The sequence below is a fragment of the Candida margitis genome (assembly GCF_024628925.1).
Source record: "Candida margitis strain CBS 14175 chromosome Unknown scaffold20, whole genome shotgun sequence".
Classification (NCBI taxonomy): Eukaryota; Fungi; Ascomycota; class Pichiomycetes; order Serinales; family Debaryomycetaceae; genus Lodderomyces; species Lodderomyces margitis.
Window position 1 is genome coordinate 70,269 of NW_026261754.1, and position 15,204 is coordinate 85,472.

Here is a 15,204-nt window from a genome sequence, read left to right on the forward strand (position 1 = left end):
GAGCAGCAGAGGAGGCCAACTTGAAAGGGAAACCTTATTACACCCTCTCTTTGTTTAATAAGCGTAAGGCGATGGTATAGTTAGGCTGAATAAAAGAATAAAAAAAACAAGAGACGAAAAACCGCCCACGAGCTCCCATCGCCCTAACTGTGGAAAAGTGGCCACGATGTGTGCTTAGACTTTGTGTCGGAGCTCATGGGGAATAAGTTCTGTATAATGAAAAAAAGAAACGTAAACTTAAACTGCAGATCAGGTTATTCACAAGACAATAGAAACAAATGTATTGAACTATATTTATTTTAAAAAGAGAAATGCTTTTCTCAATTCACACGAACACCTAATAAAGTCCCTTCAAAGCAATCAGCCAGTGACAGACCCACTTGCTAGTACTCTCTTTCAAATGAAAATCCAATTGGACTAATCTTTTCCCAAACTAGCTCGTCATGTCTTAAAGACCATTTCTTAAGATATTAGAATTTTTAAGGTTTTAGAAATAAAAAATAAAAAAAAAATTAAACAAAATCGAACAATAGACAGTTTTCTCTTAGTTATTCTTATTGTGTAATTATTAATTTTATGCAAAATTAATTTTTTTTTAAAACAAACGCCTATTGTAAAATCTCACCCTCTCTCCTTCTAACTTGTTTGAAAGCCCAATGCATCTCAAGAAAGAGAGGTCTTCTATAAATACATCTGAATGTTTCCCTCTTTTGAAAAATAAGAGAAAACAGAATTACAACCTTTTTCTTCAACAAAACAAACACTAATTGCGAAACCATCATGTCCCTGTCATCAGACATTGAACAAGGTCACATTCACGCTGCCCAAGTCAGCCAAAGCGGTGGTAAAACCGCTTTCAAAGATTACTTGGGTAAATTCGCTGACGTTGAAGATCCAATTGAAAGAAGGAGATTGGCTTTGGAGGAAATTGATAAAGCCGGTTTTGGATGGACTCAAGTTAAAATGATTATGATTGCTGGTGTTGGTTTCATGACTGATTCGTACGATATCTTTGCCATTAACTTGTCAATCAATTTCTTGCAATACGTTTACTGGGGTGGAACTATGCCAGATTCCACCAACACATTGATCAAGGTTGCCACTTCTGTTGGAACTGTTATTGGTCAAGTTTCTTTTGGTACTTTTGCTGATATCGTTGGTCGTAAAAAGATTTACGGTTTGGAATTGATTATTATGATTTTCGCCACTGTTGCCCAAGTTGTTATTGGTGAGTCCGCTGCTATTAACTTTACTGCATTGTTTACAGCTTTGAGGATATTGATGGGTATCGGTATCGGTGGTGATTATCCATTGTCATCGATTATTTCATCAGAGTTCTCCACTACTAAATGGAGAGGTGCGATTATGGCAGCTGTTTTCTCCAACCAAGGTTTGGGTCAAATCTTTGCTGGTGTAGTTGCCATGATTTGTGTTGCCGGTTACAAGGATGACTTGATTGGTTACACCAAAGATACTGGGTGTCACGGTCCTTGTATCAAAGCTTGTGATCAAATGTGGAGAATCGTTATTGGTTTCGGTTGTGTTCCTGGATGTATTGCATTGTACTACAGATTGACCATCGCTGAATCACCAAGATATGCCTTGGACATGGACGAAGAAGGTAATATTAAAAAGCCAGGAAGTGGTGAGGTGGAACAAATCAACGATGATGTTGAGATTGTTGTGCCAAAGGCTTCATTCAAAGACTTTGTCAGGCATTTCGGTCAATGGAGATACGGTAAGATTCTTCTTGGAACTGCAGGATCATGGTTTATGCTTGATGTCGCTTATTACGGTCTTGGTTTGAACACCACTAATATTTTGCAAGCCATTGGTTACGCAAGTGGTTCCAACATCTACTGGAAATTCTACAACTCTGCTGCAGGTAACTTGATTTTGGTTTGTGCCGGTTCATTGCCAGGCTATTGGGCTGCCGCTGCTACGATAGATACCGTTGGTAGAAAACCATTACAAATTGGTGGTTTCATAATTTTGACCATCATTCTTTGTATTATGGGATTTGCATACCACAAGTTGGGTGACAAGGGATTGCTTGCCCTTTTCGTTCTAGCCCAGTTTTTCGAAAACTTTGGACCAAACACAACCACATTCGTCGTTCCAGGAGAGAGTTTCCCTACGAGGTATAGATCTACCGCTCACGGTCTTTCAGCAGCTTCTGGTAAAGTCGGTGCTATCATTGCCCAAACTTGTATTGGTACCCTTCAGAACCATAACTGTGCTAAAGAAGGTAAAGACGCAGGATGTTGGATCAACCACGTGTTGGAAATCTTTGCTCTTTTTATGCTTTTGGGTATCTTTACCAGTTTCCTTATTCCTGAAACCAAGAGAAAGACATTGGAAGAGATTTGTGAGATTTATCATGGTGAAGTAGACCTTACCACTGTTGCTAGGGATAAGTTTGAAACCGCCGTTGTTGAGTCTTCTGACGAGAAGAATTAGTGTTATTATTTAGTTTAGCGTTTAGTTTTTAATTATATTTGGATTTTTAATATTTTTTAGAAAAGTTTATTCGTAGTAGCTCCAAACAGCTTAATCACACTCAATTTTTTGGTGGTTGTTTAGTTGGTTTGATAAAACTATTTGATAGACTTTTACAGTCTAATCTCTGTCTTAAAAAACTTTCGACATGTTTCTTAAAGCGCATCCTGAAAAAAGGAAAAAAAGAAACGTGGAAGATTACAACACCAAAGTTTATTCTTCAATGCAAGATCGACAGCTCCAAAAGCACTATTTTGCAACACCACAGTTCAGAGGCTTCTTTCCGGATTGGCTAACTGTGTTTATACTTCGAACAATACACAACCAATTCGGCAAGCATTGGACGCCCTTTCAACGATTATTTCACATCAATGATCTCAGCATCTCGCACCCTTATTCGTCCCACCAACGAGTAAGTCGGTTCCAGTTGTACTTATACTCGACTTACATCCCATCGATTCTAATCGTTGCCATGGCGTTGTTGTCCAAAAGAAATCTGAAAAAATCTCGGATCCACCTAGCTCAAGTATCGCTTCTTGGTTTATTGTTCAGTGTGTCGTCAGTGTCAGTGTTTACCGACATACTCAAGTGCTGGATCGGCAACCCGCGACCAGATTTTCTTGCTCGCTGCGGACCATCATTGGAAACTCCACTAAACACATTAGTTGGTATAGATGTATGCACTGCGCCACTAGGAATAAAGCATTTATTCGATGGGTTGAGATCAACACCACTGGGCCACTCGTCAATGGCGTTTGCTGGGTTGTTTTATGTGACTTTGTGGTGCTTCAGTCAGTTTAGAATATTATCAAGAGTCAAGTATCGTGCTGGGTTAGTAATTGTCGCTAGTATGCCTACTTTGGCTGCTGTTTACATCGCCCTTAGCAGAACCCAGGATTATCGTCATCATTTCTTTGATATTGCTTTTGGGAGTTTATTGGGGATTGTGTTTGCCTGGTTTACGCATTGGAAATATCGTGTAGTGGAAGTGGATCAATAATAGACAAGATAGAGATTTACTCGTAGGATTCGTGTAACTGGTTGCGCACTAATCTTTCTTGGCATTTACCCTTTGCTTAGGTCTTGGGTGGAATTTCCAAAGACAGTTCCCTTTAGTCTGGCTCAGCACGAAATATGGAAGCGACTTGGCATACATATTATCACGTAACGATTAAAAGTAACTACAATCATTGTTGACCGATTCGTTGGTGGCGTTTTACAAGAGCATCTTGAGTGGAAATTTTGCCTAGCATTTGAATCGCAGTAGTCTTACGACACGAAAAAAATTAGATTAATGGTTGCAAATACATTAAGACCTTATTGTGAAGGACTTACTGTTCATTTAAATGGTTTCTACACGACAAAAACGGTGGAGGACAAAACTGACGACAAACAAAGCTTAGCTATAAATAGAAAGTAGATTTTCCCTGCTTGAATATATATATATATAGAATTCGTATAGAAATTAATTCATCGTTTACAATATTGATAAGTTAATACTGATAGATCACAGATCTTTAACAAACTAGCCATAAAAGGTATAAACAATTACAATTAGATACAATAGATATCAATTTTAAAGAAATATATAAATAACTTCATAGTTCGTAAAAGAGAATACATTCATGAAAAGTATATCAAGAATCCAAACCACTTGTTCAAAGCTTGGGCATCATATTTTCAACACTTGTGAGCTACCACCTACACGGCTATCCCCACCAAATACCCCTTACTGTCATTTAAATCCCAGTATTGACTAGTATTCCATGTCCTAGTTGTCCTAGTTGTCATTGAGTTGTTATATGCCAGTTGATTTTGTGAAAAGTGAACAACAGAAAAAGTTCTTTTTTTGTCTATTTTAAAGGAACACGATAATTCTTATTGTTTTGGTATTACTTTGTGATACTAAATGAGTAAAAACTTTAACTCCGGATAATACAGTCAAAATGAAGAAGCATAATAAATGTGGCGTCCATGCATTCCTGTCCATGGTGTCTAACCCTTTTCAACCGGCGGTTGGAAACCTTGGTGTTTGATAAAGTCATCTAGTGTGTCAGATGATGCTTCTTTCACCTCAGTGAGGAAGTGCAGTGCATAATAATGTTATCTCTTGTTAAAAGAACTAACTTATTTAACTAAAGCGCAACCAATATTTATTGCAAAAAGATTGATGGAAAGCAAATGAAGATTTGTGACGGATATACGTGCGTCCTGCAATAAAAGCACCTTAACGCCGTTAAGCTGATTGAGTTATTCGGAGGCTTGCATCTTGTGTTTAGAAAGAAAAAATGTTAACCAAAAAAAGTTTAACTTTAACTGGGTAGGTATCGTGTGACACGGGGAAGGTGTGGATCTAGCAGCTTGGCAGAATACTTCGAACTATGCCCATGAGTAGCTCATTTGATAAGGGAAAGTAAAAGGGAAAAGATAGTGAATTACATACACACAACCTTTAGACTTTGCCTACACTATTTTTTAGTCTGTGATTTATTTTTTTTCGTATTTTCAATTCTTAACAATAAAACATTTTTTTTACTTTCATTGTTTTCTAATAAGTATTATGCCTGAACTTTTCTCTTTCTTTCTCTCCTACCTTTAAACAAATACAAAAATATATCGGAGCTTAGGAGCTTTCCGTCCGTCAAAAATAAAATCCGCAAGGCAAAAGCCAATGACGCTTCCGGTTACGAGGACTAATTTAAACTTTTTTGCCCAACTACATCACAAGAGGGAAAAACTTCTAACGGAAGAAAAAGTAGAACAATCTCTCTTAAGTCCGGACCCCTTGAATTCAAAAAGTTTTCTCTACGCAAAGCCTTGTTGTAGTTATACGGGCAAAAATAACACCACGCATCTTTCAAAAATTTTTAATCCTTATTTTTTTGTATTGCCGTTCGACACCCCTGTTAGTTCCAACAAAAGGTTAACTCCTGGCTATCTGTCTTAAGCCCTCGCCTTTACAGCCATTCACAGCTCCACCTGCTACTACTACCACCCGATGATTCCACTACTCAAGCCATTCTTGTTCATTTATCAATTGTTTGACCGCATCATCCGGTCCGGTCTTAACGAGAGGTCAATCATCGGACTCATACTCAACTTTTGGACCAATTTTGGTCCAGTGTTCATCTGGCTCCTCATCTTCAAAAACGCTGGATTGATACCACATTCAATTCGTCCTCCGATACACGTCGCCTTGCCCTATCATGTTGATACTTTTATGTTTTCGACATGGCTTGGTGGCCTCATTTTCATTCCAATGTTTATAACAATCAGTTTGTTAATGTACCTTGGAATCTACAAACAAAAGGGAAAGATACTAAGGGGTGATGTATTGAGGTATCTACCATTAAAAGGTGAGGTGATCAATGAGGATTCATCAGAGGGCTCTTCTTTCGAAATGGATTCACTTGAAAGGGGAAATGATTTGGAGCTTGGTGTGGTTAAATCACCACCATCTGGAACCAATTTCCAAAACGATAATACTCATATTGGCAAGTTGACGTTTTTCAATACACTAGATGCCAGCGAAGTTAATAACATGGCAGTGTCTGTTAATGAGAAAATTGCCGAAAAACAACAACAATATGGCTATAACTGGAAAATCCCCCGCAACTGCTGGTATATATCAGCACCAATACTACTCTCCACTTGCTGGTTTATCCTCAACATTGACTACTGGCTTAGAGAGCCCATTCGTACATGGAAGGATCTACTTGCATGGACGTCATATGTGTTGGGCCACATTACCGTGCCCATAATCACAGCTGTCTGGTTATACGTTTTCCATGCACCAGGGGTGCTTAAATCATATGGATGGGCACTTGGTTTGCAAAATATATGTGGTGTCCTAACTCACTTGATCTTCCCATGTGCGCCTCCGTGGTTCATCCACTTGTATGGCGAAAATGCACCAGCAAACTACGATTTGCCAGGATATGCGGCTGGTTTAACGAGAGTAGATGTTGCATTAGGCACGCATTTGAACAGTAAAGGTTTCCATGCTTCACCAATAGTGTTTGGAGCAGTGCCCAGTTTACATTCGGCAATGGCCGTCATGACCTTTCTCTTTGTCTCATATTATGCCCGTTGGACGGTAGTTAAATTGTTCTCATTTGCATTTGTCGTTTTACAATGGTGGGCAACGATATACTTGGACCATCATTGGCGTTTAGATTTATTGGTTGGCATGGGATATGCCTTGGTTTGGTTTTCAATAATGTACAAGTGGCGGTTGGCAAAAGTTAATGAGGCGTTTTTACAACTGAGGTTACTGTACAATTTTGCTAGGGGAAGCACTATGGGAATGCGGGTATTTCGAAACACGAAATTACAGTGGTTCTTTGACCCACTTAGTTAATAAGGTAGAGGAAAAGTAGCGTTAAATAGCTGTTGACTGTAATAAATGACAAAAGATTTACACGTCGAGCAGTACAGTCTTGTGCAAGTGGCTCCATGGTTCGTTCTACATACACATAATCCCTTGAGCTACATTCAACTTTCTGCTCTTCTCCCTCAGTAGGTTCGCTACCTTATGTCTTTCTATATTTTTGCAACGTTCGACAGTTCGACAACGATTTGGTTGCAAATTCATCATATTTCACTTTGTATCACATCATTTTTAGAGTTTCATACGTCTTTCCGAGATTCGCTCCAATATAAACCTGATAGTTCTTTACCTAATGAAACAAGGCACCGCGTATTTCTGTGTAACCACTAAAAACCATTTTTTCTTGGAATCTGAGAATAGGAGAAAATAGATAGAGGCAAGGATTGGTCGCTTTTGTTCAAAGGAAAAGCTGTCCTTGGCAATTTGTTGGGTGTCTGAGCTTTGCGCACTAGTGTCGCCCTTCTTTATAGGCCTGACATTGTAGAGCTATTATAAGGTATTTTTTACCCCAAGTGGATAGGGCTGAGTAAATATTATTTTTCTCCTGTCAATGCTTTATTAATGTTATAAAATTTATTTCTTTTTTCGCGCAAACTTGGCGCTTTTATATGTAGGTATTATCTTCATCCCTTCTTGCCAAGACTATTTCACATAATGGTTTACACTTATCGAAGTGGGCTCCTTCTCTACCCCTTTTTTATGAAGACTGATATTAAGTGCAGCCAATTTCGGGGTTCAATAGGTATAACTTTAAATCGCCTTGAAAATCGCAAAGCGTTTGAATGCTCAGCCTCAACAATTGACTGCATGAATTAGCCAATGGCGGCGCATGGTGGTAGCTGTCGTGTGTTTATTGTCCGAATCTTAGACAATATCAAGGTTATAGCCTTAAGGAATTTTCTACTCAAACAATAAGAAGACAATCTCAGTGGAGAGATAGAGAAATGGTCATTGTTTAAGAACGGAATATAAAAAGAAAAATACAAACATACAAACAAGACAAGACAAGACAAGCCAAGTGTATCCTAAATTCTTGTCATTGCTATAGACAACAGTAAAATCTCGGTTGCTATTCAGGGAGTTGCTCCAACTCCTCAGATCAGTCATGTGTCCATGTCAGAAAAGGAAGATCAGATAGACATGTGGTAAAAATGATGTAACATACGTGCAGTCAAAATATTTCCAAATTGGGCGGAGGAATATATATATGACATTGTTGGTATATATGCAGGAATTAAATAATTTTTTTTCTTTCTTTGTTTGTTTTAATTTCATTTGACTAAAAATGAGTAAAGTCGTGTACATGAAGCAAACAAAATAATACAGTCGCTAATGTCGTCATACATTTTGTTTGTGTACCCTTTACAAATATTGGGGGGACAATCACAAGATCCAAGGCTTTTTAAGGCAAGTGGCTGAGGGTCTCTTACCAAATGAATTATGGCAATAACAAAACAAGCCAAGCTGATAATGCCCCTCTTTAGGAGTTGTTGCAAAAATGCAAGTATATGCTTTAACGATGCATGACTCCAGGTTCTTCTTATAATTGTTTTTGTTCTCTCGTGCGGCCATTTAGCGGGCACAAGACAATGATCCTTTTTAAGTATCTCACACGAGAATAGCGAAAATTTCAGAGAGAAAAGTAAAAAGAAATAAAAACAAATGTGAGAGCAAGACACAAAACCAAACGTCAGATGAGAGAAAAAAAATCGTATCTAATGTTGTTTTTGGTTGCCATCGAGATACTAGCATAAAAATCCTTTCATTAAGATGGGATAAATCCATTTCAGAGATGACATCTAAGCCTACCTTATTTTACGTAACAAATGCATCCCCAAACGAAACACGCATCTTCAAAAAAAAAAAAATAGTGTACCTTTTGTTCACCTGTGCCTGGCAAATCCCAACAATAGAAAAAAGTAAATAAATAAATAAAACAGCAAGAAAAGAACAATAGAAACAAACAAATAAGCAAAAAAAATATAAAATAAAAAAAAAGAATAATTTAAAAGTAAAGAAAACCATAAAATTTTGAACTTCCAATTTCATTCACCTTGAGACATCATATTTAAACCCAAACGAGCAACCTCCCAAAAGAAGAAAAGCAACTTTTCTTTAACCCTTCAAACAAAGCTCTCTCTAAGCTGAACTTTTTTATCAACAGCAATCACGCCACAAGAATAGGGTGGACTTATCTGACAACATACAGCTTACAGCACCACTACCAACTGCATATTCACCTTTATCAAAGACTTTTCTAATCGTTTGCCAAGTCTTGCAACCACATCGTTAAACGCATTTCTCAATCTACTTTGCCTTCTCCACACAAATATGAGCAATAGTTATAGTCTGCAACACTACCTACATCCCCAACAGCTACTTCGTGCACCGAAGCTAGCTACGTTTGCTGCATCTAACAATATTCCACGCTACTTTAACAAAAAGCTCAGAACTCTACTCCCGTTTCTACTATTGATTCTTTGCTTATACAAATCCATCTCGATTTTCCTCACTACTGAAATTAGACAAGTAGAACTCGAGGCACATGCATTAGAGTACTTCAAGAGCACTCCATTTAACCCCAAAAATATTGCATTAGACTTGTACAACTATGTTATTGAACAACAACATTCGCTAGACTCAAAGATTGGTGATTCCAACGGCATCTACTTCCACTGGGATGATTGGGTCGATTTGTCAACATCAAAAAACTTGTTGGATCAAGCAAGATTAGATTTTCCATCAGATGGTTATTGCGAACCCCCGTTAGTCAAGTTTGGATCCGTCAGTGGCCACAGGTTGGAAGGGTATGAAACGAAAATACAGCGTGGTGCAGTAAACCTTTATTGCTCGCATCCTATACCTCAACGTGTCGTGGTGACAACCGATGACTCGTTGATTGAGGTTCCAGTCATAGGTAAAAAGAGGTTTGGTAGCCATAAAGCTGACCCCGTCAAGTCAGAGCAATTGGTCAACAAGATGAAACAGTTGCAAACAACAAACACACACTATGCAAGAAAGCCAATTGTTAGTTTACAAAAACAGGTTGCCATTAACTCAGATGACTTCATTTTCAAACCCGATGTCGAGATTTTTACCCTACAGGAGAAATTGAATAATCGAACCATTACTCCCAAAGAGTTGGAATATCTCGAATTCCTCGAATACTCAAACAACCACTTAGTCGACCACACCGATCGCTATTTCAAATATGCATGGATATATAGTGATGTATTGCAAGGGAAGTCACATCATATTGCTTACCCATTTTTCAAAAGATATATTGGTGATCGTGAACGACAAAGCGTTATGCATCATATAGTACGAGCTTGGTTTCAATTTGCCGAAGTTAATGGATTCGCTAGCTGGATTAACCATGGGTCCTTAATAGGTTGGACCTTTAATGGATTAAATATGCCCTGGGATACTGATATCGATGTTCAAATGCCAATTGCGCAAGTCGACAGATTAGGTCGCGAGTACAATCGCACGTTAGTGTTGGAGAATCCGCGATATGGTAATGCCCGATACTGGTTGGAAGTGTCGCCCACATACATTCGTCAAGGTAATAGCAAGAACCATATTGACGCTCGATTTATTGACATACAAAGTGGGTTGTACATTGACATTTCGGCATTGTCACATACTGAAGATGCTCCACCAACTAAAGATGGCCGATTTCCTGATAATTTGAGCACTATGGCGGTCCATTGCAAGAACTGGAACTGGAACTCATTGGACGAATTGTTACCTATTAGGCATTCGTACTTTGAAGGTGCATCCACTTACATTCCCAATAAGGTAGTAGAGCCAATGACTTTCGAGTATGGTGCCGACGCTTTAACTAACCCCCATTTTCATAATCACAACTATCAACCCGATATTAGCCTTTGGGTTGACGATCGAGTGTGCACTGACCCACCCGTGAGATCCAAATCGCGATTCAACAAGAATCTTCAATTGACTAAAGAAGGTGCATGTAATTCAAAAGTTTTGCAAGATGAATATAATATTGCCAGGGAGTGTACACAGCGTCATCATGAACTAAACCAAGACTTGGACCTGTCTAAGCCATATGACATTGCATCCATGGGTGATTTGCCAATCTTCAGAAAAGATGCATGGGATTATTATCACGACCTTAATGAGCATCAGGTAAGTAATGATAACTGGTATGTACGCAAGGAGATAGTCAAGCCAGGGCTGTAATATATATATATATATATACGTATGCGTAAGAAGTTGTAAGTAGAGGAAATTAGCTACGTATCTCAATTTTATTGCTATGTATTATACTGTGCTAAGTCGGCAGGCTTTGCTTAAATTTAACAAACCATATAACTCGTGAGAAGAATAGCCTGAGCAAAGTACATAAAGGGGATAATATTATAAGCCAAAACGTAATAAAAACCCAACAAAAGGCTAATGGTGAAGATCTCACAGGACTGATACAAGATCTTTGAACTGATACGTTCCCAATCGATACCCCATTCTAAAATTGGGTTACGGACGACTCAAATTTGCAAGAAAATTGGGGCTATTGCTTCTCTGCAGATACATCCTTGCTATATAAGAGTAGATGTAGTGAATAAAAAGTGGTTCTTCAGTTTCCTGAGTGGGAGACAACCTTCCTTTTCGGAAATTGGTTGCAAGAACTCACATGATTTTCAACCAGTCTTTCTTAAATGTCCGCTACATCAACGGAAAATGAATACATCACTTCATTGCTCAACTTGCTGAGGACTTTACTATTTACAGTGGGACCAGGGATGGGGCGGGGAAGGGTATTGTTTAATGAGCCCGACAAGCTGAAATTTGTAAAGCAACAAAGTAGGTCTGTGTTATTCTCCAACCAGGAACCACCAAAGAATTTGCTCTTTAGGGAAACATACATATCATTTCAAGCTTGTAATGTTTCATAGTTAGTCACTAGCTGTGATAATATTCTGTAAGAATTTTTCCAAGTCGGTTTAACCATGTTTATCCCCCACTCATATCAGACAAATATACTACCTTTTGTGTTAGGTACGCGATTTTCGTTTGTGTTAAATCTAAACAATGCGAAATATTCTAAAGTTTTCAAAATAGCCATAGAGTTGACATTTCTGAGAGTTACTTTATACCATTTCGGATCATTAAATAACAATAAGAAAAATGCTAAAAACTAACAACTTCAAATATTGAAATGAAATTCTTGGCCCCAATTCTACTTGCTGCTGTCTTGGCTCACACTGCCAACCCATCCAAGGATTCCTCGCCCACCACCTCGAAAGTTTATTCCGATAAAGATTGCAAGGATGAAATTGATTTTATTAAAATTGAGATAGAGGTTAACTTGGGTCATACAAATACATGCTATGAACTTACCAAAAATACTGATAAATATCTTGATCTTGTAACTTTCACCCACTCAAACTTAGAAGCATTCAAGGACTCTGATTGTAAGGACAAGGATGGTAGAGGTAACAAAATCCCCGATTATAAAGAGTGCTGGGAGATTCCCGAAGGACTTCATTTCAAATGGTTTTTTATCACCTCTGATATCAACAACCCACTTTGCTGTGCTTAGGGCCCTCTTTTGGAATGTAATCTAATACTGAATTTCCCGAAAATTGCACTCTTTCTTTGCTTCTTGATTTCATAGAATCTTTCATTACATAACTGGTAATTTTTAGAATGAATTTTAAAGCAAGTCCAGTCGTGTTTTGCTCTACATTAATGTTAAAACTACCTCAAAGAAACCCACCATTAGGTGCTTCTTGAATTGAAATTTAATATATGTCGAGCGCTACCACCACGCGGAACAGTTTTCCTAATAGGTAATCAAAACGCGGCAAACTTGAAATTATCTTTTCTGTGTATTACATTAATAGGTTCGTTAATCCCCTTTCTTCTTACCAATTCACCACATTTTATACAACAATGACCAAAGTATTCGTTACTGGTGCTTCAGGCTTCATTGCTCAGCACATTGTCAAGCTCCTCTTGGAGTCAGGGTACGAGGTTGTTGGTACTGTTCGTTCAAAGGAAAAAGGAGATGCATTGGCAAAATTGGTCAACAACCAAAACTTTCAATATGTAATAGTCCCAGACATTGGAGCATATAAAGCTTTTGATGAGTCATTGAAACAACATAATGATGTGTCGTACATCCTCCACACAGCTAGTCCATTTACTTACACGACAACGCATCCCGAACAGGATTTAATCATACCAGCAATTCAAGGAACAAGAAACATTTTGAATGCAGCTGACACATATGCTAAACAGTTGAAACGGTTAGTCATCACCTCATCTGATGCGGCAATCTATTCAAACGTTGATGAAAGAAATAACAAATTAGCTTTCAATGAACAATCGTGGAATAACATCAAGTATCAAGATGCAACAGTCAATGCTGTAACTGCCTACTACGGAGCAAAATCATTCGCAGAAAAGCTGGCATGGGAGTTTATGGAAATGAAAACGCCTTCATTTACCTTGTCTGCTGTTAACCCATCCTATGTCTTTGGTCCACAAGCTTATCATTGTGATCCCAACCACCTCAATGAATCAAATGCCATTATTGGTGACTTGTTGAACAAACACGGTAATGACACATTTGAAAATGAGGTGGGTGGCTACATTGATGTACGCGATGTTGCTAAAGCTCATGTGTTTGCTATTACTAATGAAGATGCTGCCAATCGTCGTTTGTTTATGAACAATGGCCACTTTAGTGTGCAAATGATGTTGGACATTGTAAACCAAAAGTGGCCAGAGTTGAACTTGATCAAGGGCACTCCGTGTAGTGGTCCCGAGGATATCAAAGTATTGGCTCGTGTGGATAACTCTGCTACAAGAAAGCTCCTTCAATGGAAGTTTATTGACCTAGAGACGATGGTGATTGATACTGTGCAACAAATTTCATCTACCAAAAATTGATTATTTTCTATCTAATATGCTGCGTTTTTATTGAACGTCAAAAATGTAACCAATACACCAAGATCGTAGACAACCTTCAACGAACCTCCAACTACGAAAGTGACCCATTGTAAGCCATTCTCTGTCAAAACCCCAACGATACTAGGTCCAATAATTTGTGCCAACGTCTTCACAACATTAACAAATCCAAAGACTGCAGTCCTGTCATCATCAGGGACAGTGGCAGCTAAGAATACGTGTTTAGGTGCTACATCCATTGTTTGCATTGAAGCTCTTAAAACCAAGATGGCTATAGTCACCACAAACGAGTTGGGGAATGGCAACACTGCTAACAAAACAGATGCCGGTAAATGAGTTGCGACCATGGTGACAACAGGACCAAGTCTCTTTGTCATTGAGGTTGATCCAAGTGAAGTAACACCACTGATGAACCCTGTGATGAAAAACACAGAACCAAGGTATGACGAAGGAATACCAAACTTGCGTTTAATATAGTACGAAGTCCAGGATAATGGAGTCAATGACGATGCAAATGAGTCGAGACCAAACAAAAGCGAGATCTTCAACACAATCAAGTACACATCGGGAGACAAATGTGGGAGGAGGTTAAAGAAACTGGACTTTGGTTTTGATTCTTCATTTGCAAGTAACTGAGTAGTCTCATTAGCCAGAGAGCCTTCAGTGCTTTCCTCATCAGTTGGTGCTTCACTTCTAGGTTCAATCAGCTGCTTCTTTGCTTCAATACCCCCACTAATGAACAAAGACAATACAACACCAATCAATGAAAGGATGCAATATAAACCAAACACACTCTTGTAGCTCTCAATTTCACTAAAGCCCCACTCTGCTCGAGTAAGCTCAATAATCAGACCAGCCACAAACGACCCAAAAGCAGCACAGAACAGGCCCAAGAATGTATACCATGCATAAATATCCGATCTTTGAGATTGGTGGCACAATGAAGCAATACTACTTTGTTCAATAGTCCTAAATGGCCCAACTTCTCCACCAGAAGGTGTTAATATACCAATCACGGCAGTCGCAAGAAGGAAGTAGTAGTTTTCGGTGGTTGTGAATACAAATCCTGTAGCCAACATGACAACCGAGCACAATATAAGCACGCGTTTCCTTCCAATCTGGTCGGTAACTAAACTGAGCAAGAATGAGGTGATTAAATCTCCAACAAATGTAAGTGTCATGAAGAACCCAATGTAAGACTCATCAATACCCAAAGCTTTCAAATATAATGCGAGTATCAACGACGTAGAGCCAAATCCAATAAGTCTAATCATCCTCAAAGCAATGATGATATAAACATCCCACGAGGAGTGAAAGAGAGTTTTCAACCCAATCTCATCGCCAACAAAGGATAACCATGAAACAAACGACAT

At 38.6% G+C, this 15,204-nt stretch overlaps 7 protein-coding genes across 7 annotated transcripts; 6 read left to right on the top strand and 1 right to left on the bottom strand. All coding sequences in view use genetic code 12, as the record gives it.

The window, feature by feature from the left end:
* Positions 1–780: 780 nt before the first annotated feature.
* Positions 781–2,460, top strand: PHO84 (phosphate transporter; the record flags this gene model as incomplete). Its single annotated transcript, XM_051818396.1, has 1 exon — positions 781–2,460. The coding sequence occupies one exon, from the start codon at positions 781–783 to the stop codon at positions 2,458–2,460; it is 1,680 nt and encodes a 559-aa protein (XP_051673373.1).
* Positions 2,461–2,971: 511 nt separating this feature from the next.
* Positions 2,972–3,499, top strand: CANMA_000988 (phosphatase PAP2 family protein; the record flags this gene model as incomplete). Its single annotated transcript, XM_051818397.1, has 1 exon — positions 2,972–3,499. The coding sequence occupies one exon, from the start codon at positions 2,972–2,974 to the stop codon at positions 3,497–3,499; it is 528 nt and encodes a 175-aa protein (XP_051673374.1).
* A 1,998-nt stretch (positions 3,500–5,497) lies between these two features.
* On the top strand, positions 5,498–6,859 carry IPT1 (inositolphosphotransferase; the record flags this gene model as incomplete). The annotated part of the gene is made up of 1 exon (XM_051818398.1): positions 5,498–6,859. One exon carries the CDS (start codon positions 5,498–5,500, stop codon positions 6,857–6,859), a length of 1,362 nt encoding a protein of 453 aa, XP_051673375.1.
* Positions 6,860–9,220: 2,361 nt separating this feature from the next.
* Positions 9,221–11,098, top strand: CANMA_000990 (uncharacterized protein; the record flags this gene model as incomplete). The annotated part of the gene is made up of 1 exon (XM_051818400.1): positions 9,221–11,098. One exon carries the CDS (start codon positions 9,221–9,223, stop codon positions 11,096–11,098), a length of 1,878 nt encoding a protein of 625 aa, XP_051673376.1.
* Positions 11,099–12,074: 976 nt separating this feature from the next.
* CANMA_000991 (uncharacterized protein) lies at positions 12,075–12,458 on the top strand (the record flags this gene model as incomplete). The annotated part of the gene is made up of 1 exon (XM_051818401.1): positions 12,075–12,458. One exon carries the CDS (start codon positions 12,075–12,077, stop codon positions 12,456–12,458), a length of 384 nt encoding a protein of 127 aa, XP_051673377.1.
* A 353-nt stretch (positions 12,459–12,811) lies between these two features.
* Positions 12,812–13,813, top strand: GRP1 (Grp1p; the record flags this gene model as incomplete). Its single annotated transcript, XM_051818402.1, has 1 exon — positions 12,812–13,813. The coding sequence occupies one exon, from the start codon at positions 12,812–12,814 to the stop codon at positions 13,811–13,813; it is 1,002 nt and encodes a 333-aa protein (XP_051673378.1).
* An 11-nt stretch (positions 13,814–13,824) lies between these two features.
* On the bottom strand, positions 13,825–15,204 carry CANMA_000993 (uncharacterized protein; the record flags this gene model as incomplete). The annotated part of the gene is made up of 1 exon (XM_051818403.1): positions 13,825–15,204. One exon carries the CDS (start codon positions 15,202–15,204, stop codon positions 13,825–13,827), a length of 1,380 nt encoding a protein of 459 aa, XP_051673379.1.